The 27,490-nt window shown below is 41.2% G+C and overlaps 1 protein-coding gene across 12 annotated transcripts in view; it reads right to left on the bottom strand.

Annotated features, from left to right (window-relative positions):
• Positions 1 to 27,490, bottom strand: part of ESRRG (estrogen related receptor gamma) — a 518,556-nt gene that overhangs the window by 99,845 nt on the left and 391,221 nt on the right. For 9 of the 12 annotated variants that reach the window (XM_059717755.1, XM_059717759.1, XM_059717757.1 and 6 more), the window contains one exon: positions 943 to 1,071. The exons of the other annotated variants lie outside the window; for them this stretch is intronic. In XM_059717755.1, the coding sequence (XP_059573738.1) occupies positions 943 to 1,071 (129 nt within the window). The remainder of the gene's footprint in view (positions 1 to 942; positions 1,072 to 27,490) is intronic. 12 annotated transcript variants of the gene reach the window in all.

Raw genomic sequence — 27,490 nt, 5'->3', positions numbered from 1 at the left:
GCCGCTCAATTTACGGAAGTAATGGAGGGATGCCTCAAGTTTAATGAGGGGTGTATCAAATCCAAAAAAGTTAAGAACCACTGCTCTACATTTATGTATTTCTGTACACAAGGGCATATAAAAAATTGACTGCAGCTGTCAATGTACCTAAAAATGATCTTTTATAGATATATGTTAGTTTTGTACAATTTCCTTGATGAACTAGGACCTAGGATCCTTACTCAGACAACAATTCAACTAAAACCATGCCACTAAAATACTGATTGTAGAATTTTTCCAGCACGAATAATATTCAACATACCTTCCTAATTAATGTAAGCAGTATTACAGCCATTTATCTTTCTTTTTCATTGTTATTTCTCAGCTCTTTAACCAAAATGTGCTGTGCTTTATTGTTAATTGTGATTAAAAAAAAAGAAATGAACCAAATCAATTACAGTCCTCAGTGAATCTGTATGGTTGAAGCACAACTTTTACTGTTTTAATTAAATGGAGAAATAGGTCTATTGTTTAAAGGCATTTAAAAGAAGCAATTCAAAACTTGAAGTGAAGCCTTTTTGTTTTTATTGAGGGCCAGAGATGTCTATAAAAGCATTGCAGGTCTTTATTTGAATTTCATAGTAGCTGTGAAATTTATAAGTATCAGAGTAACAATTAGCTATCTATTTTTTTCCTTTAGTTAACGTACAACTAATTCTAAAGGTTTTGTTTCATGAGTATGCTATTTTCTACACAAAAGTGATGTGGCTTTAATCCAGGGTTGGGAAAAGGAGATAAACCTTAATGAAGATGGAAAAGCAGCAGAATGAATGGGAAGATAAATAAACCCCCAAATTCTTAAGCAAAATAAAAAGGCCTAGGAACAATATGATGATGATTTGTGGAATTATAGCATTTGTTTGTTCTCAGCACAAACGTGATGTATTGTATGTAGGGACCTACCTAATTCATGGAGGCTCCCTCCAGATTTCATTGTCCTGGCATGGCATCGGGCATCATTTTCACAGTGGAGCACAGTGGGTCCCCCCACATGTCTGATTGGCTGAGGGGCCCTGGAAGTCCTGCGCCTCCCTAGAGATTGACAGATGACCACCTATTAATCTCTGGGGAGGGGTGGGACTTCCAGGGTCCCTCATCTAAACAGAGGCATGGCGGGGCCCTCCTCCCACCCACCTGTCAATTTCCAGGGAAGGGCGTTACTTCTGGGAGCCCTTGGCTAATCAGAGATGTGGGTGGGGGCTACCACACTCTACCATGAAAATTTCCCCCCTCTCTCTCCTCCCCACCCAATGCTTCAGGACACCAGGGCATCCCACCTCTGTTTGCAGCTCCCTCCCACCTCCCTCTCTCAGCCCCTTCCCCCCATTTTCCTGCATTTTCAAAGTCCCCATGCTTATTCATGGCTTTTCCACAGGAGACCTACCAAATTTGTGCTTTCCACAGAATTGTGAAATCGTTAATTTGGTAGGTCCTTAACTATGCAATAATGTTGAAAGATCCAATCTTGCTTTTATCAGAGTCAATGGGAGTGATGCTGAAGTATGTGAAGAAGCCCTTCTCATCAATAATTTATAGCAGGCCAAATTCAGGTCACCTCCATCTCCATTGAATGGGTGCTATATACCCTTACAGAGGTAGTTAGCAAAGATCTTTGCACCAGTTATGTCCCCTTAAGCCTTTAGAAGAGTACTTAAGGAGTTGGAAGGTGCATGGGCCATCTGCACAGGTGTAATTTTCACTTCTTGTGAATCAGTAAAAGAATTAGAGGTAAGGGTTGCAATTGCATGTTCCTAGTCCCACATCCCAGTTTCAGTATACATCTGAAACTGTGAAAAGACACATGACAGGGGAGTGGGGTTTGGCTAGTAGGTACCAGTGCACTGCCTTCTTGTTCACTACACAAATAATCTGCTCAAGATGTGCAGCAGCCTGGTCAGTGAGTGGACATGCTGAAATGCGTTAACCATCCAGTTTCAGGAACAGTCCCTCATAGAAAACCTATGATTGTGCACTCTGTTACTTGCAGCGATTAGTGCTTGCTCATGCAGACAGTCCCTTTGAAGTGAATGTCACTACTTAAATAGTAAGTGATAGTAAGTCCAAGTAAGAGTTCCAAATATAAGGTCCAGAGACAGCAGGAGTGGAATGCCAGTGCTGTTTTTGTAGTATTCAATAAATATTCACAGGACAGCAGCTTGCCTGATTGTTGGCAAGAATGGGCTAAATTTTATAAATGTTTTTTAAGTTATATTTACAAAATGTGTGCATACAGGGACAAACAGGCTCTTGCTCCCCTAACATGCTTTCACATGTATAGACTGCAGTCCCATGCATGTTATTGTCCAATTACATTTTATACGGAATTTCACATGCAGAGACCACAGTATTGAAATCTGTGGTGTGAAACTAATAGAATTTGAATCAGTATTATAATTTGGAGGATGTTTATTTTAATATAATATGTATTTTGTAGTTTTTGGTTATTTTTACCTGGGAAAATGTAAAGCTAAATTAAGTTAATAAAAAGATTTCCATTGACTTCTACAGGCTTCAAACTGGAGGCCTTAGAGATCCTTTACTTGCCCTACAGATGTTTCTGCTCTATGGGTAAGATTTCCACCTGCAAAAGGGATCTACAGTGAAAAGGAAGGGAAGTCAATTTTGCCCTTAGTTTCAATTCAAAGGTAATATTTTATTTAACCAGTCAAATAGAACAAAGTAAATGTTTTCTGTTAATATTATGCTATTTGAACATAGCTATGTGTTTAATGACTTCATACTGTAAAAGTACTGTACTGAAAATTACCTTGAAAAACTTCAATTTCAAAATCAGAAACCTTCATTTCTGTCCATGTTATGATAATGATTGCATCAAACAGATTTGCAAGTGATCTCTACCTGATCTTGCCAAGGAAGAGCAAGGGAAATATTTTTCTCCTTTGACTTTACAGTGGAAAGCTGGGAAAACCTTGATTCCTGGGCAATTTCATCACTTACATAATGACACGCACTTCAGGAGGGATGTGGACAACTTGGAGCGGGTCCAGAGGAGGGCCACTCGCATGATCAGGGAGCAGCAGGGCAGGCCCTATGAGGAGAGGCTACGGGACCTGAACCTGTTCAGCCTCCACAAGAGAAGGCTGACGGGGGATCTAGTGGCCTGTTACAAACTAGTCAGGGGGGACCAGCAGGCATTGGGGGAGTCCCTGTTCCCCCGAGCACTACCAGGAGTGACAAGAAGTAACCGTCACAAGCTAGCAGAGGGTAGATTCAGGCTAGACATCAGGAGGTGCTACTTCAAAGTCAGGGCGGCTAGGATCTGGAACCAACTTCCAAGAGAAGTGGTGCTGGCTCCTACCCTGGGGGTCTTTAAGCGGAGGCTGGATGAACACCTTGCCAGGGTCGTTTGACCCCAGTACTTTTTCCTGTCATGGCACGGGGTTGGACTTGATGATCTGCTCAGGTCCCTTCTAACCCTACCAACTACCAAACTATAAAACTATGAGACATATTTTTACTTTCTCTATTCCTAGCTCAGTTGTTTTGGTGGTCACCATTTCTTCAAAGAGCAAGTGGGGTGTGTTTTTTAATACTAACTTTAGTTTCTTTCTAGCCATCATATGCTATTTACATAGAGTCTCCCCTTTTACTCCAAACATCCCCCAGGGTCAACAGGATCACCAAGGAAGCCAGACAAGGAACAACATAAAACATGATTACTGTTCTAGTTTTCCCTAAATGCTCTAGGTAGCCGTCACTTTATCCTGTGTACACCACATTCCATTACTGCCCAACCTAATAAAGACTTCTGTCACAGCGATAGCTTTTCATCTTCAGAGCTCCTTTCTCCTCTCCTGATAAGGCTGCCAACTCCAGTCTCTGTAAATGAGCTCATGCGAACACTTTATTTTCAGCTTGTGAAAACAAAAAGGGCCACTGCTCAGCTTCAGAGCTTGAGGGGGCGGTGTTCTATCTTCAAAGTAGGAGCAAGGCTTTTGAAAAGGATTAAAATTAAACTAGGAAGTTTCGCCTGAAATAAGGAACTTGAAGCAGGACTATTACGCTTGTTAGCCCCTGCTTTCCCTTTAAAAGCTTTAGAAGTCTCTTTTTAAAATAGCCATTTTAATTCATTTTTATTTGTATACTCTCAGTCCCTTATATGCCAAACAGCCAACGCTGCTAGCCAGTATTACCATCAATAGCCAAATGTGAGCTGAGCATTTCACATGCAGGACAGATGGCTATCCCATCAGAGAGTAGTCAGTTCAAAAGTAAGTGAATTGCAGCTTCAGGTTCCTCATCCAAACAGTCACAAAATTTAATCTTTTTGCAATCAGTGGCATATGTTTGTATGCTTATGGTATGATTTGGGCCAGATCTGAACTGGCAGGATCTAATCAGTAGCTTCCTCGGTACTATATGAGCATACATTTCTTCATATCAAGTTTGCTACAAAGTGTAAAGATAGGAAGGAACAGATTCACCTTTAGAAAGCTTTTTTTTCCTTATCCAGTAGAATCACAACTATGATTCAATAGTTTCAATAGTTAGCTGCTATGCTTTCCTTGAAGAAGACTGCTGGATTTTTAAGAATTGCACTAAATGCCTTCTTCCACAACAACAAAAAATGTTACTGGTGACAGGTTTTCCCTCCTTTTCCACTTAGCTTTTAAAATATTGTTTACTTGTCCATCATAACTGAAAGGAGTTGGCTAGACAGAAAAAAACACTGTGTAGCAGTACAGGGCACTAGTATTTCAACAAGAGGTCTTTGGGTAAAATATCTGCTTAAGTAAATGACTATTTACTAGTCTCCATCTAGGACTCATTTGTTGCTAAGAGAAAGAAAGTAAAGAATTAACCCTCTTTGCCCAGTTGAAGCCCAGGGCTGGAGTAGGATAGATCAGGGGTGGGCAATTATTTCATCCAGAGAGCTGCTTAATGAGTTTCGGTGAGCTGTGGAGGGCTGCAAGGGGAGCCCTGCCCCTTGGCAGGTATCCTGCCCCCTGGGCCAGAAGTCCTGCTCTGGCTTAACCCCTGACCATTGCCACCAGAAGTCCCTCCCCTTGTCCTGGAAGTACTCCTTTTGGGAGGGTGGGGGGTGCCACCTGAACCAGAAAAAACCCAAACCATACAGTAAAAGTCAAACACCTAATATAACATATTTGAATTTTATTACAAAAAATATTTTTGTCATGATTTGTGTTTGTGTACTGTATATAGAAGTGATTGCATAATAGATAAAAAATAAAGTCTTAGTCTTGTATTTTGTGTGTGGGGGTATGGTTGGGGTGGAACAGTGTGTGTCTGTGGTTTGTGATGGGGTGCAGCGTTGTGTGTGGGTGGTGTGTAGGGTATATTGCGAGGTGTGTATATATGTGGGGGGGAGTCTGGGGACAGGGTGTATGTGTATGAGGTTTGTGGAGCCCCCTACACACTCCCCCCCCATGGCACAGGCCCTGCCACTGCTGGTGACACCAGTGCACCTCGGGGTGCTCATGGTGCTGTCACCCACTAGTGTGTAGCTCCAGCCAAAGCTGCATATGGTGGCAAGGAGCACAAACAGTAGGCCCTCCTCTATCATGTGGGGCTCTACGTGGTGCACGTGCAGCTCCCAGCACTAGCGCGTCATTGGGGGAAGCCCTGCGTGACAAAGCCAGCTGCCACCACCCAAGCAGGAGGCAGGGCTTCCTGCCTCTTCCGGTGGAGTCCCACAGCTGCATGTGGCAGAGAAAGCAGCTGGCTCCATTGCACCAGACTTCCCCCATTGGCGCGCAAGTGCCAGGAGCTGAATGAGAGCCGCATGAAGCCCTGCGCAACAGAGGCAGGCTGCGCTCCTTGGAGGGGTGTCTCAACTCCAAAAAGAGTGAGAGCTACTGGTTTAACTCCTCATTGTACTGCTCATATGTATATTGCTTTCTTGCAAAAACTAGGAAAAAGTATAAAAATGTCCTAGGCATAATCCTGCTTCCACTGAAGTCAACTGCAAACTCCCATCAACTTTAGCAGTGCAGGACTCTGCCTACTGAAATTTTGTTGCTCCATATTTCACCTCAGGATATCTACATAATGCTGTAGCCTCACCAGTCCTTCCAATTAAGCTGCCCCTATTGGCATGTAGGGTCTACAATACAGCCCGGATATAAAACCCATTAGTACTAACTAATTGCAATTGACTAATGTGCGCGCCGGGTCTGACCCCGGGTCGCTTTCGTCGCTCTGCACGCGGGCTGTGGCCAGCAGCCCGGGCAGGCCGGGTCGGAGAGGGAGGTCGCCGAGCTAGAATTAGGCACAGACACGTAACGGTTGATTTTAAGATTGTTTACTTACACCGAGATGGTCGTGGTGTAGGCTGAGAACTTGCTTGAGTTACGGTTACAACAGAAAACACGAACACACGTGGAGTTTGCTAGGCTCCACGCAGACAGAAGACGAACAATCATGTGGAGCTTGCTAGGCTCCATGCAGACAAACTCCGGATGTCCAGGACAAGCGCGCATAAAACTCGTCGTTACGTCTTATAGTAGGCTCCGTTCGAAGACGGGAAGAGGTGGGCGGTGGATCAGGCTGCCAAACTCCTCTGAGTGACACACAGGGTTTCTATTACCCTGCCGCGCACACCCAGAGTCCCCACGAGATGGATGCGGAGTCCTCTTCGGCTTGGGTGGAAACTGCTCAAGCCTCTTATACGGCTAGCAGGCCAATCGCTAGCCACCACGTGTGAATAATTTAGAACTAGCCAATTGCGGGGCACGAATTTGCATACGACGAGCGGGAACTCTTTGCACCGTGCATTTCTGTGTTTCAAAGGAAATGCACCCTGCAAAGATCGCTGCAAAGTGGCGGGAACACTCCCCTGCACGCGGGTTCTCTGCGCAGCAGAACTCCTCCGTGCAACAAAGCGGTAAACCCACGGGGCTAATTCTTAGTGCTGAAGCACACACAAAAAATCAGACCTTTGGGTCATGACAACTAATTGACTACAGAGGACTCTTCATAATTGTGTGGAGGGAGTTTGGGAGTTTCTGTTATTCCATGATACAGTTTCTCTTCCACATATTCAAAAAGGTTAAAACCAGAAAAAGTAATGATGAAACCTAATTTCAGTTTCCACCCAGCACAAATAATGAATTCCTTCCTTTTTTTGAACAAGATACAAGAAGAATGGAAAGAAAAAATACAGATAAAATTTATATTTCCATTTATATCCACAATCCTATTTAGCTTCAACAACTAGAATGCTTTCCTGTGAGCTGCTGTAATCAGTCAACTCCCATTGTAGTATCTTGCCAGGTAATATATGCAAAAGCACTATTGCTATTTGGAAGTTTTTAGAAGTGTTCTTAATTAATGAATGCATGTGCAGTGAAAGAGGAGCTAGAGAGGGTGATAGTGTTCCGACTAAAATTTTTACCTATTGCTGTCACTATGGCCAGGTATAGACATTACACTTTTACTGGTATAACTGATTGAAAACCGGTCCATACCTGTAACAGAAATTCAGCACACAGACTGAAAATGGTGGAACCTGCTCTAGGATTTTCCCCACCCACCAACGGGCAAATGTGCATTCTGTTTACCACCAATCTAAACTATGCCGCTTACAGAAAACCACATAACTTAGATCAATTCTGCCTTGGGCTTGAGCCTAGTGCTACAGTAACTCAAGCAAGGACTGGAATGCTTGAAAGGGAAAAAAAATCCCTACCTATCTGAACAGAGCGGACAGCTGTATCTATTAAAAGAAACTTGCAGTACTTGGAAGATGAAGAGAGTACACCCTTTAACAGGAAGTATGCTGCATTAAGAAATGACCACAAACAACAAATTCCATAGCAAACTAAATTATGTTGATTGCTAAATCTAAAACGCAACTTGTCTAGCCTAATCCTCTTATTTAGTTTTTGTTTATAGGATATTGTGCTGGCTATCCTAATCACTTCTCATCATAATGCACAGCATGGAGAATGAATAAAACAGATTCTCCTCAATGGGCCAGAATTTGAATCTTGGTCAGACTGTGAAATGGGTTTAATGGTCACCCACACAAAGTGCTTGGTGAGCCTCTTGGCTCATATGACCACTCTATTACTGATTAATAAGCAGAGCAGCTTTCTCTGGCTCAAAACCTGGAAGAGCACTGGCGCATCCTAGATTTATCTGCTAAACTTTAAGAGTATTCAAGTACCTAAGAAATTCATTAGCTAAACTTAGATTTGGGGGAGCTGTAGTTTTTAAGTCTGCTGTATATTTAATAGAGTGCTTGCCATGCTTCTTTAATACTTTTAAATTTAAAACACTCCTCCATGCCTAAGTCCTTTTAAAAAAATTACTGCACTTAGCAAGAAAAAAAAAACCTTCTGTTTTTTATCCCTCAACTGCTATAGTTCTCAGTCTTCCATATTTTCAGCTATTATCCCTTTCTTGCAAAGAGCCCACTTAATAATGTTCACTCTAACAACCTCATTTATTTTCCAGAAAATTAACTCAGTTTCAACCCTGATTAATGATTTCATCTAAATGAATCAAATTAAAAATTGAAAATTATATTTCAAAAGCCAAAGAAAAAAATTGACCATTTCCAGTTAACAAATGATCCTTTCAAATATTAAAAGATGACCATGAAGAGTGCGTGATAGTAATGAAATCTAGCTGGGGCCTGCTGCTTATCTGGAGTTCATGAAGGAGGAGAAAAGGAAGAAAAAAACCCTATGCATTGTTAACACTAAAATCTCTTGGGATACCAAACTGACTTCCACTTAGTCTTTGCCTGTAATCAGCACACCAAAATAATATGAGAATTTCCGTGTTAATTAAGCTGGTAGGGTTGGAGATGCACCAGTCTGAAGAGGGATTAGGAAAGCATACAGAACCAGTAATCGTGTCTGTTAACAAAACCTAAACCGTGAAAGAACAATTTAACAAGCCAAAACACTACTACCAGCTAGTTGAAGGGCTTCTGCAGGAAAAAGAAATTCCTTGATCATTTGATTTTTAAAAAAAGCCATAATGTAAGCAATAGTAATCTAAGAATGCTGCACAGTACAGAGCATTGTTATGCTACCTTGTAAGAGATGACAAAGTCAGCCCCCCCCAAATCCTGCCTTGTTCCCACATTTTATAAAGTCCTCCCTCTTTTCTCCTCCTGTATCCACAGTGTCAATTTTGTTTTCATGCAAATGCCTTTCTGGAAATCTCCAGGTAATTTGCATGGTACATGTGATAATAGCAATAACCAACCCATGAAAAGAAGCAGTTGCATCTTTGAGACATGGACACTGGACAGCAGGACATTTTAATTCTAGCATTTTACTGGATTTGTTGGGGTCAGAGCTAGAACAAGTTCCTTCTTTCAAGGATTTATCTATTTGTGCCTGTTTGGTTGCTTTTTTCAGATTTATAAGATGTTCAGGACCAAACCCAACACTGCAGTAACCTCCTTGGAGCTGGCACACAAAGACTCCAATGCAGAGACTGGTGCCATTCCACAGAGCAACTGTAAGGAAGTCTATGAAGAGGCTGCACAAAGGAATTCTACCATCAGCAATCTGCAAGGCATGGCTTCAGTGTAGTCATCTCTATGGCAAACCATGAGCAATTCCCATGGCAAGCCCAGTTACTCAGGCTTTGAGTTCCAGTGAATTTAAGAGCTAGCCAATGGGCCAGTTCAAACAGATACTGTGCAAGCTTCATGAACACTTCTGCCAGTACACATCTGTCCTGACCTGCAACATGCTGGGTATTGTACTCCTCGGTCTCTCTGGTGCAGAGAATGCCAATGGTATTGAAATGTGCCAATTTGGATGTTAGTTTTGTGATATGGACACAATCCTAATAAGAGCTGGATCACGCCACCAAACTAATTTCACTTATATAAACTACACCTGAATCTAGGCTTCTATTTGAAAAAAAAGGCTCTAAATTAATACACAGGATAACTAGTCTCTCTAGCCTAAAATAGCTGCTTTACAGGACTAAACTAATTATACTGAAAATATAATGAAAAAAAAACAGAGGTAACTTTAAAAAGTAATACAGCTATTCTGGCAAATCTTCATTTCCTATCTAGTCTAAGAATTAAGCTGGCAGCTCCCTCTTGTAAGAACTGAGAGAATTGCAATGGGCAATATATTTTAGTGCCTCTTAGCCTCATTGATATGTTGAAGATTTAAGAGGTTTTAAAATATATACTAAAAACAATATATATATATATATATATATATATATATATATATATGTTTGTATAAATATTGGGATTAACTTTGGTTTACATATGCCAGGTGGGGATTCTGGGGGGCTGCTTCCATTCACCAATCTGCCTAGTTTTCTTCACATTTTAAGCATGTATGACTTTGGCTTCCATGGTTTTAATGGGAGGAAATAAAAAAACCTGTACCTCTTCGTCTGATAATGCTTACCAATGTATGATTTGAATTTACATTTCGTGAATAAATTCCTTTGTGTAACTTTCAAATGAAGGGTCATATAATTCCCTTTCTTTATGGCACAACTTCCCTTGATGTCTAAGTGATCTGAGTGTGGAGATTAAAAGGCAATATTAAAATATTATACTTCTGAGATTGTTCATACTGGATCAGACTACTGGTCTATTAAATACTGGCCTCCTGGAATAACTACAGAAAGTCCTAACCCAGCAGAACCAGTAAAGCTTTGCTTTCTAAAGAGTTTGAGAGCCTAAAACATCACAGTCAGTGTCCAACCCACTGGCCATTCCAACGTATAAAGGTGACATGAAGGCAGAGGAGCAGTAGTATAGACCTGAGATTACAAAAATGTGTTTCTCCCCTAGCCCCGCAGCACTCCCTGAGCAGAACCCAGTTGATTGGTGTGCTGGAGACAGAATTTACCCATATGTATACAGATGATTTGATCTTTTGTTTTTTGAAACAGCCTTATAACAGAACTGGCAATGCTTTTTGAAGGTTTAAACTGATGGTCTAGATTCTGGCCCATTTGAACCCTGTCCCTACATTTTGACCACCTCTCTCAATCACTTCATTTGCAATCAATCTTATGCTTTACTTTCTATTCAGTCTTGGGTGTTATTTTCCTCAGCTACAACCAACACCCCACATTCTTCACAATCTTCTAACCTGACATCTCCTTAAGCCTCTTTCTTCTTCCCATTTCTATCTTCAGCTGTTTAAAGCCTCCCTCTTTCATTAAGTGTGCCTTTAACAGCATGAGCAGATGCACTAGCCTGCCACAACGGTCACATCTTTGATGCTCACTGCGTCAGAAACAATAAGATCCACATACTGTGATCCTGCAAACTAGCATAAACATTAGCACTGCAAAGGCTCCGTGGTGCAATGGAAATAACAGTATGTATCTTAGTTCAAGGCAAGAAAAAATAGCTATACAGTATTATGTTGTATTAACTATGCACTCCCTGGTCTAGGTATTATAAAGGGCTCAGACAAGATTTTTTTAACTACTGTATGGGGGCCTTCATGTCCCAGCTGTCTTCAAGGTTCAATGTTAAAACCACCCTCCTTTAGAATGGATGACTAGATATAATTCCAACCAATCTCCTCCCTATATCACCATACAGGCCCCAATTCAACAATGTATTTTTGAGCATGCTTCAGTGCTCTGCTGCATGGAGTGGCATTTAAGCATGTGCTTAAAGTTAAACACATGCTTTTCTATCTTGCTGGTTCCAGGCTGCACAGACACCTGTAAGATATTGCATTCTGGGTGTTCTCAGTATTGAAAGTGCTGCTATTGCCAGTCTAGGAGAGCATAAAGTTAGCAGGTGACTCACACTTGTCTTTTACCTGGCAATACAAAATTTTAATGTATAATTCTCCTGGCCTGCTCTGAAACCTGGGAGCTGCACATATATCCCTGATCCTGCAATATATCTAAATATAAAAATGTGAACTGAGCCTAGATGCTGGAATTTAAACCTAACCATGGAATTTCTTTGCTACAGGAATTGTCAACTAGATGGTTTTCCATTACTCAGATCAGTTTACTGGAAAAGATACAGAAATATGTCCTATTAAATAAATAAAATGCATTAATAGTGAGACTAAGAATAAACATCTTATTTATTTTAATCATAATGTCAATACGCACCTCAAATAGGCAGTAACAATCGCAAAGCATCCACTATCAGGTTATAGATAAATATTTTCAGGTAAATGGTTACAATATAGATATATATGTGTATCATTAATTATATGTTTGGGGTATGTATGTATAAATGATATATTACACACAGAGAACTGCAGTTAGAAGAACATTAAAAGGACAGCAAAATCAAGCACTCAAAAATTAGGAAATGTTCAAATTAAATTTGTTTATGTAACATTATTTGCTGTAGCCAATTAAAGCCCTCCTCTGAACATAGAATAATTAGTCTTCTAAAAGGCTATTCTATATCACCAATATATATCTGAGTGCTCTACAGATATTAATGTCTCCTTGTCTACCCTGTTCTATGGTTTAGCTACATAAAGAAATTACTGAAAAGTAAGATAGGGTGTGAACTTTCAACACACTACCTAATCCAAAGTAACTGGCTGTGGGCATGCTCGTATCCCATTGTAAGAGTGAACATGGGATAAAGGCAGGTAAGTTACCTCCCATTTACCATGGGGCAACAGTGTGCACACAGCAAGTAATTTTGGAGTAGCCAATGCATCCTAACTTACCTTGTGGTAAATGAACTCATAGGTCTCAAAGATATGGTCCAGACTAAGACTAAGGCTAACTGCCCCTCTCTTACCTTGTGGTAATTGATTCAGGTAGCCATCCCTAATCTCCTCCTTCATAAGAAAACCCAGTCTCTCTGCCTCTCATTCTTTAGCCTCCCACGAAGCTGCCTGTCCTAAGCTACTTATTTATTTTCTCCCCCTCACAGCCAAGTTTTGTCCCCTTTGCATTTAAATCAGGCAGCTTTCACTTCCACACTGCCTGGGCCCAGCATGAGTTCACAGAGAGCCCTGTTCTCAGTTCAGGTTCCTGGACCTGAATTCAGAACCAGCCTGACCGGCAACAGGCCAGACTTCCCTGAGGCAGACATTTGGCATAGAAAATTTCCACCCGAACACTTAGAGTTTATCAGAGTTATAAGCAACTGAAAGCAGTTTCTTATAATGGGAAGTGTTAGGTACCCTTAATACTGGACAATGTTAGTGCTCCATCATATACAGTATCAATATATATATGTGTATACCCTGGTATATATATTAGCAAATACTATATTCCGATCTACATAAGCATATACAGATAAACCAATGCAAAAAGATAAATACAACATATGTAATTTGCAAGCAATTTTAGACATGTTTGTGTTTTCCAGGCTAGAGGTCTCTGTGAAAAATGTTTATTTTCCCTATTAAAACCTACAGCAAAAAATGAAACCACCTGTCAATACAGCCAGATTCCCATGCTGTCTAAGGATCATGCATACAAATGTCTCTTTATAAAGGGATGTCATCAAAATGACATTATCACAAAACACGCAAAATGGTAAAAGGACAAACAGAAGCTTATGTTTCATCCAGAAGAGTGAAAATCGGTACAACATTTTTTAAAGTGGTAAAAAAAAGAGGAAGTGCTGAAGTTGTTGCTATCTATGTAATAACATGAAAGTTGATTTTAGTTTATTTGTTTTTCCTTACCATTTCTAGACAGAGGTCTTAAGTTAGGAATAAGAAGAGATATAAAGTACCTGAAAGCAAATTCACATCAGTAGTATAAAACAAATCAGAGGGTAGTAATAAATGTCAAAGCTGTAGCAGCAAAGGCGAGTCACTGTTTTTTCTCATACTTAAAGTGAAATACCTAGCTGTTATCTTTGTGCCTGCAGAGCCTCCCTATTGTAGATTCAATAATACAAGAGGCTTCTTATCAGCAGCCAGGGTGACTGATTGGAGCTGTGATATGTTTAGACAATGCACTGTATTTAACTGAATTTACAGATGCCCCAACTCAGACTGTAGTAGTAAACGCCAGAGACTAATAGGAAATTAAACATGTACAATGGACTAACTCCATTTGCTCTCACACACTGTAATGTGTTTAGTTAACTTACTCATAGTCACACTTTATCTTTTTCTCCATGGATTCTCTGGGATATGTTTCAAATTGGTCAAAGATTAAATCTTCCTTTCAATTTTTTTCACCATTTTATTGCTGCTTTCCCTTATTATTTGCCACTCTTTCTCTTGTGCAGATAAGCTAAACAAGATGACCCTCGGTATACACTCCCAACCCAATTATCAGATAGTCAGGAAGTAAAGCAAGGGTATGGAAGACTCCATAATATTAATATTAATATAACATGAGAGGAACAAAATCAGTCACTTATTTGAAAGCAATGGTGTATTTAGCTCATTTGAAATTTAAATGCGAATTTTAATGTACCTGGTAAGTAACAAAGAGAAGCGGGGGGGGGGGGGGGGGAGGAGGAGTGTGAGTAGGTCACTATAGCAGTTATTTTAAATGATAGTTATTTAGTATTTTCACTTACAGGAGCAACTCCAAGTAACCAGATACTGAATAAACTATTCAAAGGAGTGAGGTATTACATAGCTTCAGAATCTTCATCTCTGTTACAGAGCGGGATGGGGTTGGGGGAAAAAGGAGAGGAGAAGAGAGGAGGAGGCAGTGCGTAATTTATTGTTAGATAAATTCAGGGATTGATCTGTATATCTACTGGGGATTGTTGAAGAGAAATTTTTCAAACAGAAATCCCTCATTAATATAACAGCAACAGTGAAGTGGTAATGATTTTACTGTCCTTAGTAAAACATAAAGAGCTTCTATTACTATTAATATGCATTAATGGAAAATATACAAGAAAACACTTTAGACACTATCTCCTAGCTGCAATCATATACCATTTTTCTACCTTCAATGATATACCCAACATTCATGTTCTAAAAAAAGAGATCAGTTAAAATTAAGAAAAGTATGATAGTTCCAAGGGGGAAAAAATGGAAATATGGGTGCTTCTCAGCAACTGAGAAAACTCAGTAAGACAGAAGTAGCATTTGCAGTACCCACTGCTTCATCTTAGTGAATTTTGAAGTCCTTACTCAGGCAGAACATCCAGTGACTTCAACAGGATTGTGACAGAACACTGTTGCAAAGGCCCCTATATGTTCATTGCCAATAATGATTTATTGTAAGACACAGGGTTACCCTCTTTCCAAAAAAAGCCAAAGGAAAGTATTAGAACATAAGAATATAATTACTTTACTTGGTCAGACCAATGGTCCATCTAACCCAGTGTCCTGCCACTCCCAGTGGCAGGATTAGGTGCTTTAGAGGGAAAGTAAATGAGCAGGATATATCCTCTGCCATTCCTTCCCTGGCTTCCAACATCATTGGTTTAGAGATGGCAGATTTTACATCTCTTACTGTTCTGTTTAATAGCTATTAAGGGATTTGTCATCTATGAATTTGCCTAGTTGAAGGGTGCTCAACCTTGAGTCCATGGACTAAATGTGGCCCGCGGAGCCTTGGCATCTGGCCTGTGGGGCTCCCCACGGGTTGGAAAATTTGGCAGTGGAGGATCAGTAGTTCATACTGCTACCCCTCCCTGCTGTCAAAATCCCAAGCACAGCACAGCAGGTAAGAGCTAAGCCATGACCATCTCCCCACATGACATGATCAGGGCTGGGTTCTATCCCCTTCCCTCTGTATGGCTGTATGGTGGGACTGGGCTGCACCCCCTTCTCCCTGTGGGGCTGGACCATTCCTCCTCCCCATGCACAGCTGGTTAGGGGCCAAGCCATGTCCCTTTGGCCCCCTCTGAGGGGCCACACCACTCCCCCTTCCCTCTACCCAGTCAGGTTGAAGCCAGGCCACCCTCCCTTCCTCCTTCAGGGCCAGGCCAAGCCCCCTCCCCCTGTGCAACTGGTTTGGGGCAGAGCCAGACCCCCTTCCTCTCTGCCCAGTCATATTGGGGCTGGACCATGCCCCCTTCCTCCTGTGGGGCTGAGTGATGATCCCTTCTGCTATGGAGCTAGATCAGAGCTAAGTTATGCCCCCTCCTTCCTTGGAGGCCAGTTTGGGGCCAGGCCAAGCCCTCTTCCCTGCACAGCTGGATCAGGACTGGGCTGTCCCCTACCTTCCTCTGCGCAGATGGATGGAGCCCTGCTGCACCCATCCCAGGTGCTGAATTGGGTCCACCAGCTGGATCTGACCTACAGAGGGACCAGGCACTGACCACCCAGCCCTCCAAACAAAAATGTTGAACAGCACTCATCTAGCCCCTTTTTAAGTCTAGCTACCCTATCTGCCTCTACAACATTAACTACAGGCTGTATAACTTTCTCTTTTTAGCTTTAAACTTGTCCCTGGCTAATTTCAGTGGATGTCCCCTAGTTCTAGTATTCTGGGATTTGTTGAATAACAATCCGCTATTCATTCTATCCAGACTCTGCATGATTTTATAGATCTCTATCATATCTCCCCTCAGCCTTCTCCTTTCCATAATGAAGACCCCTAGTTTTTTTAGTTTTTTCTGGTAGAGCAGCAGCTTCATTCCCCTGATCATCTTGGTTGCCCTTCTCCATACCTTTTTTAAATCTAATCCTTTCTGAGATGCATAGACCAGATCTGCACACAGTATTCAAGATGCAGGTGCACTTTGGATTTGTACAGTGGCCTGATTATGTATTCTACTTTGTTTTCAATTCTCTTCTAAAGATGACCGACATTTTCAGTAGATTCTTTGGTCACCACTGAACATTGAGCTGACATTTTCAGAGAATCCACAATGCATCCAAGGTCTCTCTCCTGAGGCATAACAGCTGGTTAAGAACCCAGAACTGTGTACATATAATTGAGGTTATTTTCCCCCACATACATTACTTTGCACTTGTTGACACTGAAGTTCATCTGCCATTTTTTGCCTATGCACTTAGTTTGCTGAGAGCTTTCTGCAGCTCCTCTCTATCAGCTTGGGATTTGACAACCTGGAATAATTTAATATCATCTGCAAACTCAGGGTCTTGTGGCATGTTGCCCTTAGGACATTGTGCCCACCTCTGCTCGACCAGGCGCTCTCGAGCTGCCTTCGCTTGGGTGGCCATTCTAGCTTGCCCTGAGCCTACGAGAGGGCCCCGGGAGGTACCTTGGATGGTGTCGGGAGGCCCCCTAACCTTGCCTGCCACAACTTCAGATGGAACCTCAGTGGTGGGGGTCTCTGTTAACGCCGCCTCCCGGGGTCGTTATGCCTTCGGCGGGCACTCACGGGGCTCCAACCTCCCCTACACCCTGGCCAATCACCACCTGCTGCTGCGGGTCTTCCTGTGGCCTTCCTTTGGCGACCCCGCCGCGTTTACGTTCCTGTGTCACCCGGTGGTCCCCACTCTGGGGACCCAAGCTTCCCAGGCTGAAATCTGCCTTGAGGGTCTCACCCCGCTGACTCCCTGCTGCCCCTAGCCTATACTGACCCGAGGCCACCGCAACACAAAATGAGAGAGCCTAAAGGAAAACGAACAACAAACAAAAAGTCAAGCCCTTCTATCACGCCTAGCCCGGGATCTGACCCGGGTGCCTAAGCCCTGCTGGGCGGGCTGCCCTGGCTCAAAGTCTGTAGGGCAGCTTAAGGCCACCGACTCCCCTGGGTGTCTACTCTCTGGGACCGTGGCTCCCGCTCTCTGGGAGTCTCGTATCTGGCGTTCACTCCCTCGCGGGTTCCTCTGCCGGTTCCTCCGCTGGCCCGTCTGTCGGCTCTCTCGCCAGGTCCGCTGCAGGTTTCCTCACCGGCTACGCCGCCCGCTCCCTTACCGGAACTGTAGCCAGTGCCTTCTTTAGTCTTGCCGCCGACGTCGTCTCCACCTTCTCCATCGGCTCCTTTAAGGACGCAGCTCTCACTGCTGTAGCTGCAGCTTTCTTCACCGGCTCCTTTAACGGCGCGGCTCTCGCTGCTGCAGCTGCGGCAGCCATTCTCACCACCGCTGCCAACGCCGCTGCCGTCGCCACGACTTCTCCCATCGGGCCGGGTACACAGGCCCTGCGGGTGCGGGTCCCGTTCTCGGGGTTCCCTGCGGGCTTTCCCCCCTTCCGGCTCCGCTCCACTCCCGGGGCCGCCTTTTATTCCTGCCGGGTGGTGTCCCCTGCTGACGTCACCCAGCCCCAGCTGGATATAAGTGTGGCTTACAAATCGCGCCGGCGGTTTTCCCGTGCATGTGTCCCTGCTCCCTCCAGCTTCTGCGTGGGGTAAGTAAGTGTTTACTTCCCCCCTGGTTTTGCCCCGGGGTTTCCTTCTAACCCCAGCGTTCCTGGGACAGACATGTTAACTATATTTAACATGGCAGCATCTGCATGGTCAAGGAGGAAAACATGCTAAGTGCTATCATATAACAGTAAGGTTAGTATTTTTCACAGAAGGAGTATCTTTGGATGGTATTAGGTAACCCCAGTCCTGTCCAGGTTGTACTAAGCATTACCACATGCCTGCTCAGAACAAGTTCTAACTCACAGTAATGTTTACTATGATTGAAACAAAACATGTGCTAAGTGTCCCATGCAACAAGGCCCTTGGAGATCTTACTGTGCACTTCCATTTCCAGGTCATCAATGAAAAGGTTGAACAAAACTGACCCCCCAGCACAGATCCCTGAGGAACCCCACTTTTCACCTCCCTCCAACCAGAAAAAATGACCATTTAGCTCTATCCTTTGCTTCCTATATTGTAACCAGCTCTTAATCCACAAAATAACCTTCCCTCCAATCCTGTAACAGCCCAGTTTTTTTAAAAGTCTTTGGTGAGGGACCTTTCTGAAAGCTTTTTGACATATTATGTCCATCTTGTCCACATGCTTGTTAAGGACCTCAAAGAACTCCATCAGACCGGTGAGGCAGGATTTCCCTTTACAAAAACCATGCTGACTTTTCCCCAGCATATATTTGTCCATTTCCATTCAGGAAATACTCAAAATGTGGCAGTCTATACAAAGGTCAGAATTTTTTTTGCAATTCTCTTTTTATGAAACCTTTTTCCAAATTGCTCTTTGGGGATAGGGAAATATTTAAATATTTTTAATATTTATATATTTAATATATATTTTTTTTTTTCTTTCTATAGCAGGACAGGTGAAAGAATGATTCATGTCTGTCTGGCCTGAGCATCCCATCTCTACCATTTTCCAAATCTACACTCACTTTTGTTGACCTATGCCCTCACTAAAAAAAAATCAGGTCTCAGTCTCTGATATTAGAATTCTAATTAATTACCTGATCCAATGAGGCAAATACCATGTATCTACTCTATTACTGCATAACCCTAGAAAAATATGTTTCTCGTCCCTATTTTTCCTGGGTGTTGTAATAGTTAAGTCATTAGGATATGTTTACCATTTGCCTGTTATCCAGTCCCTCAACATGCTGCACCATATGCCTCTTTTTCACAAGGAGGTTCTTTAGAAAAATCAGTAGGTAAAAATTTACCCAGGCTAAAAAGTTTGCTTCTGATCCCAAGTAGCGGTTTTTAAAAATGGATTTCTATTGAGATGTCCTGGAAATCAACAGTCGGAATTCTTGGATATCATGATATTAAAATTAGGACATAATAATAGCTATTTTCTGACAAGGTAGCCTTCATATTAATCATTTTTTTTCAAGAAGTGGCCAGTACCGATAAATGTTACTTCTCCTAATCAGGTGTGATTGGTATTTGCCTTACAAAACACAGACAAATCTTTGACCAATCTTTAATTAGTATCACTGATGAAATATTTATTCTTTTAATTTGAATCTGGAAATCCAATGAAGCTGTGTTTGCATCTTTTATCAACTTAAATAATAATCGCTTTATTGCTTTTGTCTTAACTGAAGACGCTCTGAAAATATTTCTCATGAAGAATTATTTGCACCTCTAATAAATATCTAGTTGCTATGGTCTATATTTCTGGTAAATATTTAATATTGGAAGGCATAATTTAGAATATTCTATGAGAAGCAAAGGGGGTGAGGGGAAGGGGAAAGGGAGGGACATACCAAATATTTAAAATTGCATAATATACTAGACAATGGCAATTTTATGGCTAAAGAACAACTCTCCATAATGCTGGCCACTTGGAGCTCCAACTGCATGTATGTACAGTTGAATATATAGCTACAGCCATTTCATCTCTGTGTACATCAAAGTATGTAGATAGAGGAGAAGAATAAGCCATGCCATAAGCACCGATTCTGTGGGTGCTTTGGGGTTCAAGCACCCACCAAAAAAAATTAGCGGATGCTCAGCACCCATGGGGCCATGCTTGTAGATGTTAAAACGAAACCCAAAAAAGCAATTTACCGGAAGAAGCAGTGCGTGACTTCAACCCAACTCTGCAGAGTCTGTAAAGATCAGGCACTTCAGCTGGGCTTTTGGACCTTTTAGCTAAAGCTGATTTTGTCATCTATTAGATAAAAGCACCAAAAAAGCCCCACTAAAGCACCCAATCTTTATAGATGCTGCAGTGCTGGAAAGAAGTAACGTGTTGCCTCATCTGGGCATGCATGGGGCTCAGCATGGGAATTTGCCATGGTAAAAGTGAAATGTCAGGTTTTTGTGGGGGGAGGGGAAATTACATTTGCAAGCACCCATCAGCAAAAAACAAAGTTGGCACCTATGAGCCATGTCACATCATATACACCAAGTTACAAAATGCACATGGAGCATACAAGGCCTTGCATTCTCACAAGGCAGCATGGCCATATTCTTCTATATCCAGTTGCTGTTATTTGCAATGGAGACAGTAATTTCTGGTGACTGCAGCCCCAAGTGACATTGACACACGAGAACGGATAGTGTGAATGAATGCAAGGTATTGCACACTGGCAAAAACAATCTAAATATCACAAATACAGTGCATACTAATAGGTTGTGGACATATGGGAGCCTCTGATGAACCTTCAATGCTTCAGAATGGTTGCATCCTTAAGGGACAGCTCTGTTACTATAGTTTGTACAAAGGCATCATGGCTTGTGTCCACCCTCTTCACTTTCATTTTACCACTCAGTAACACAGATAAAAGAATATTATCAGGAACATGTGACTTATCTCTGGAGTTGTAAAGGGGGACTGTATAAATTACAGAACCAGGTTTGCATTTGGACTTACCTGGCTTCCATGTAATTGAGTTCAAAACTCCAATTAAACACACTTAAATATTTTCAATTTGTATGGAAGGGAAAACAATACAGAATGAGGTTTGTGGGTGTGTGAGAAGTATATCATTGGACACTCACAGTGAATTACACCAATATTTTTCATAAAATTGAAATCATACAATCACAGTTGCTGAAAATACCTTTTAGGACACTATAACTTATTATTGGGAGAACTCAGACTGCACTCACTCAAGACAATGATAGTTTTGCCACTGACTACATTAGGATCAGTATATGCTTTTTTTATATAGATGTTCTCCAGCAACTAAAGTCAAAGGACCAGCTTCTCTACTCAGTTACAATTTTAGTGAAGTAATTCCAGATATATACCAGTATAACTGAGAGTAGAATTGGGCCACAACTCTTCATGTTTAGAGAAAAAAGAGGTGTAAGTTTACAAAAGAATATTATTACAGATTGAATGTTGCTAGGCAAATACATTTAGTATCTTACAATTTTCCTATTATTTAAATACACCTTTTCTAGGATTTAACAGACAATGGCTTAGTGTAAAATGGCCATGACATTTATTACCATTTGTGAGTTATCAGTCTACCAAGAACTGAAGATAACTGTCATAGAAGGCCTAAGCCATCACTTATACTCTATAGAGTGTAGAATATATTTGTCCTGTCTATACAGCATGTCCTATATTCCTATGTACAAAAATGTATGTATTTAAACACATTAGTTTTGAAAACAATGTTTACTTTGCAACGTCGAGCACTCCTACCTATGATGGGAAATACTAGATTTATGACTGTCAAGATAGCCAAAATTTTGCCACCTTGTATGTCCATCCTGTGGACTGAATGAGGGCCTGTAGGAAAAAAAGAGCATTTAATCATATAATCAAAGGCTTTAACATAATAGCTAAGCAAAAAGGGAAACATTAAGTTTGCACAAACAACTTCATTTTGCATTTTCCAATTTTCAAGTATTTGATTTCGTAAACTAAATAATGTGCTTTAAATGTGGTTACCTTTGAATGCAATTTTTAAAGAAAAAAATGAAGCAAATTCTATTATGTGCAACTGAGCAGCCATGACACCATGTTCCATCAGCAGTGTTTCAACTAAGAATTTTCAGTACTGCAGCATAGATGTTACCACAGCACTCTCTACATACATAGACTTATAAGAAAGTAGGGCCAGGAGGGACCTCACTAGGTTTAGTTCAGCCTCCAACCAACCCTGACTAAACCACATAGCCAAGTGCTTGTTTAACCTGCTCTTGAAAATTTCCAGGGATGGACATTTGACAACCTTTCTAGTTAGTCTGTTCCAATGCTTGACCACCCTAAATCAGGAAGTTCTTCCTAATCTCCAAACTAAATTCTGTCTGCTGCAGCTCAAATCCATTGCTCCTAGTTCTGTCCCCTAGAGCCACAAATAATAGCATGGAAACAAGGTTGTTATATTATATATGGAAATGGAGTCCAAACAATGCAACTAGATATGTTGCCAGATATTACCTAACAATATGTCTGTCCAAATTAATCTGATTTTGCTGAAAAACTTTTTCTTTTTAGTCCCACTCAGTAAACACCCAGTGAGACATCTACGTGTTAGAGAAAGTGTTTAAGTTACTTAAGCTAGAGACACAAACTACGCATAAACCAGTATAAGTGATCAGAAACCAGTTCAAATCTGTAACACAACAGAAGTTCAATGCACATAAACTGTTTTCAAAATAGCCAAAACCAGTTTAAGATAAACCTGGATGGACGTAGTGTCAGACTCAACTGATTTAGGTTAAATCATTTTATTTAACTTATTTTCCAGATCCCGTCCAGATTCAAGTTAACTCTCAGTCCTCCAGCATCCCAGGATGCTTTTGCACCTCCACCACAGCTGCCCCACCCGCCTTGCAGGGTGGGCAGGCTATCCTTGGCCCAAGCTGTCTGCTCCTGCAGAGCAGGAAGGGGTGCTTAGTGCCCCCCAGCTTCTGGTCTGGGCCACTGCATGCATGTGGCTGCATTCCCAGAATCAAAAGTGAATGTCTGTTCATTTGCATTTTGGTTCAATCTATGCATCTTAGATCAATCTGTGAAGACTGACTCAAGTCAGCCTCAGACTTTTTACATTTTGTACTTAGCTTTAGAGTTGGTGCTTGGTTGTTTCAACGTGAACAATTATTCAATATCTTCCTTAAGTTCTGACTAGGTTTTTAAAAAAACATTTTTAAACCCTACCCTACACTGTTTCATACCCATTTATAGAAAGAGCAACTCCCAGCATTACTACTACAATAAAATATCACTTACAAGGCTTTTCAACCCCATGTTGTCTATGTTGCACTAAATGTGAAAACTGTCTCCCTGATTCTGCACCCTGCTTTACAAAAAACACACCGCTTGCAGATCAAAGGAAGACGATTTATGCTTTCATCCCAGCTGACGGACGATTAAATTAAAACAGATCAGCAGTACAGTGCATGGGCAGGTGGCTTTAGCCGCCACTGTCGGCCTCAGAGCGATTAAATTGCGGTGGAGATGGAGGGCCTTCCGCTCTCATTCCCGCACTTACAGATCAAACGGTGACAAATGAGATGTTACTGCACTTGTAAAGCAAGGCTACAATCTGTCAAAATCCAACATAATTTGTGACCCTACGTGACATCCTCTTTCTCTTTTTTTTGACATTTGAATACAGTGATTGTACTAGAGTCAAGTCCATTTAAGTGAATATAGTCAATTCTATCTAAAGGAATATAGCCTGTTAGCTCCAACATGGTAGCTGAATATATATCTGGTTAGTACTCCAGCGACCCTTTGTGTTAAGTGCATACTATTAACAATGAATTCTGATTTTTTCCAAGTTATATAATTTGATATCTTGACAGCTCAGACACTTAAAGCACCACTACTTGTTTTAAATGGCTTTATTTTATTGTTTAAATGTCAGTATCAAAATAAAGTAATGCATACAGTCTTGTCACTTCCAATGCAGCGGGAAGTGTTCCGGTAGAGAAAAAGAGCCTTGAAAGAGTTTGTTCTAAAAATGAACTAAAAAGTCAATTATAATGTCTTTTTGTTGAATCCTTAAACAACTCACAAAAATTTATTTACACTGTCTTTTCTGTTTAATGGGTGAGCTTACTAAGGCAGTGAAGCAGAAACAATATACAGAATGCAGCATCTTACTTTAAAGAACTTGTCACTCTAATGAACAGAATCCTTGCAACAAACATAGGAGGGACAAGGACCACAACTGGTTTATTTTTAAACATTTGTAGGTAGTACCATACATGGGCATGGTGCTGCTCAGATATTAAAGTTTTGAACTCTGCCCCAAATTGCTAACAAGGCAAATTAACAACATGCTCCCATACCTCCAAAGAAAATCTGATTTGGAAAATACTTACAAGAATTCAAACATAAACCCAAACATATTTATTATTTTTATGAGGGTGAAATACTTGGGTTCAGAACATTCTAATGTTAATAGGTTTTAGACAATATTCAACACCAGAAGCTCTGGGGTTAACAAGATTTCTTCTATGGCTGCCAAGAATTTATAGTATTTATTGTTCTCTTAACATTTTAGGGTGGGCAGTTTAGCTATCTTCCTCAAAGCCATGAAAGATCTCATCTAGAGGCTCTTTATGCTTTCCCTTGACCACTGATCTCTGGGCTGGATAACAATACCCTCTAGGGAAGTAAGTTAGATATAGTTTTATTTACAAGGAATGAAAATAAATATAAAATCTCCCATGTGAAATTTTTTGGGGGGGACAGATATTGTACCTGGAAATACAATATCTGTACTCACGTCATTAAGAATTCTTGGATTTAACATGCAATACACTCTACCTGTATTATACATGTCTTCAGACATTATGGAAAATAAAAAATTGGCTACATCTTGAGATTTAGTCTACAGTCATCTCTTCCGACCTTTAACAGTCCATAATTATCAAATTTGCTCAATAAATATGCCTGCAGCAATGCATTTTACGGGTGCAATTCATGTGGCTTGGTAGAAAATCAACCAAGTGCAGAAAAAGCCAGCTAAAGGCTTGCCCCATATTTGGCAAACTATATACACTAATCCATCCTTATCTTGATGACCCTTAGAGCCTGTCTAGGCTTCAAGGCCTGTCAACACCTTATTGTTACCCATTTATAAAAAGGAAAACTCAGCCCATGAGCCACACTCTACCCTTCTAACCTTGCCTATTAAAGGCAGGGTCTCTGCAGCTGTCTGACAAGTCAGGAAGGGTCATGTATACAGTTTATGTAGCCAGCAAAATGGCACTTCACCCTAACAAGAGTGCTGCAAGGCCTTAGGGTCATCGGGCCTATTATGTCAGGAGTGCATCAGAGGTGTCTGCAGTTGCTGATGGCTACAGCTGTGCTTTGCAATAGGACAACCCTCTGTTATGGCAGTATACAATATATCATGCCAAGAGAGATATACTGGGTAACCTATATAATATGCTTGACGCTAACCCCATAAAGGAGTAATGTAATAGCAGCTTTGGTGCCTACTACATTGTACTTTGTGCTGTTAGCTAATTAATTATGAAAAAATACTGCTGATTATGATACATTCTTACAGTTAACAATGAAGTGTATAGATGAATAAAGACATTTTTCCCATCACAAACTACTCCTCTGCACATCTTAAAGGGTTAGGCACCCTCAAAAACTGATTCCAATTAATTCTTATTTTCCTTTGGGTTATCATCATTTTACACTGCAGACACATTAGGATAGTGACTGTTGCCATTTTGTCTTGCAAAACACTAGGCACTAAGGGCCCCATTCTATTAGCTCTATTAGGCATCTAAGTGGACTTAGGCACCTAAGTGCAATTCTCTTCCCTCTCGAAGTCCCTAAAAAATCCATGAATACATCTACTTTGCAATATGTCATCATCTACCCCGTAAGACCAAGTCACAAAAAAAAACATGAGGAGGACATACCATCTTGTGTATTAACAGGTTTTCAAGGACTTAAGCAGGAGTGAAATGGAATCACCCTTTGGCATCTAACTCCACTTACGTGCCTAATCGGTGGAACAGAATCTGGTCAAAACTGAATGAATAATACTCATTATAAAGTGCTATGCTTTGCCTATCAAAATGTATTAGAAATCATTTGCTGATTTGCAGCAAGACATCCTATTGTGATGACAAACAACCATAGCTCCAGATTGCCAAGTGGCCCATGTTTGGAACAGATTACTAGCATTTTATGAGTTTTGTCTGGCTCCTGTTTTTGTAAAGGCTTTTCTGGTTTTATAGGCTGCCACAAACCACAGAGCTGATCTCACTCCCTCTCTTTTCCTCCCCTCCTCTGCCTGCTTCTGATGTAGATTCTATACTAGTCACAAGGGATGTAGGGCAAGCTTTCACCTTTGACTGTAAGCATGATAGGAGGGGAGAGTGAGGTGGAAGAAACATTATTAACTTTAAAATCTCTCCTCTTCCTCCAAGATGAGAATAAATTGCCCCCCACAGACTCTCTGGGATAGAGATAAACAGTGCTCCACCCCTTAGGAGCCCTCTGCCACCCCAGGGCTTGCTTTTTTCTCCCTAAATAAAACTGTTGTACTGCTCCCAATGAATAACATTTCTTCATAACATAAAATGTGTCCAGTCTGCTTCTTCTGCCTGTTTATTATGTCATTTCAATGACTCCTTCAGATTCTGCACCCTAACGGTGTCCCATTGTCTCATTAATGAGGCCAGCTAAGAGTCATATATTTCCATTTAGCTTCCTAGGCAACAAAATGGAAGTACATGTGTGTGGGTAATGTTAACACAACCTAAGGCCTCCTAGGAATACAGTGAGAACATAGTGCCTTTGATTTATAAATAGATATCCCTATTTATAATGCATAAACAAAATGTTTCATGATTTGTAACACTAAGCCAAGGAACTTATATTGTTTTAAAAAAAACTTATCCAAATGCCTAATGTCTATAAAAATAGAAACACTTGCTTTTGCAAGCATCATGAGGGTGCTGGCTGGCATCATACACCCCCCAGCCTGTTAAATGAGGTACTCATTAACTGCTGCCCCATATCTTTAAGAATCAAGGGGCAACATGGTATCATATTGCAGAGCTGAACCAAATCCAGGTTAGATTTAATGTTCATAGATGATCACATACTGTATTACTCATGTCAAGCAACAACATTTTGATTACAGGAATGCTAAGCTCCTGGTCTTAACCACAGCTAACACTTGTTGCTACTGAAAGATTAATGTTATCTCTGTATTTAAGTAACCCTCATATATGGCCAAAATTAGACTGTAAAGAACCCAATGGTCGTGGAGTGAAATTGTTTTTAGCAACAGTTTATGAGTGCCTTGCTTGTACAAGTCA

This window comes from Alligator mississippiensis, chromosome 1 (assembly GCF_030867095.1).
Source record: "Alligator mississippiensis isolate rAllMis1 chromosome 1, rAllMis1, whole genome shotgun sequence".
Classification (NCBI taxonomy): Eukaryota; Metazoa; Chordata; order Crocodylia; family Alligatoridae; genus Alligator; species Alligator mississippiensis.
The sequence above is the reverse complement of the archived record's forward strand: the minus strand, read 5'-3'. Positions and strand labels throughout refer to the sequence as shown.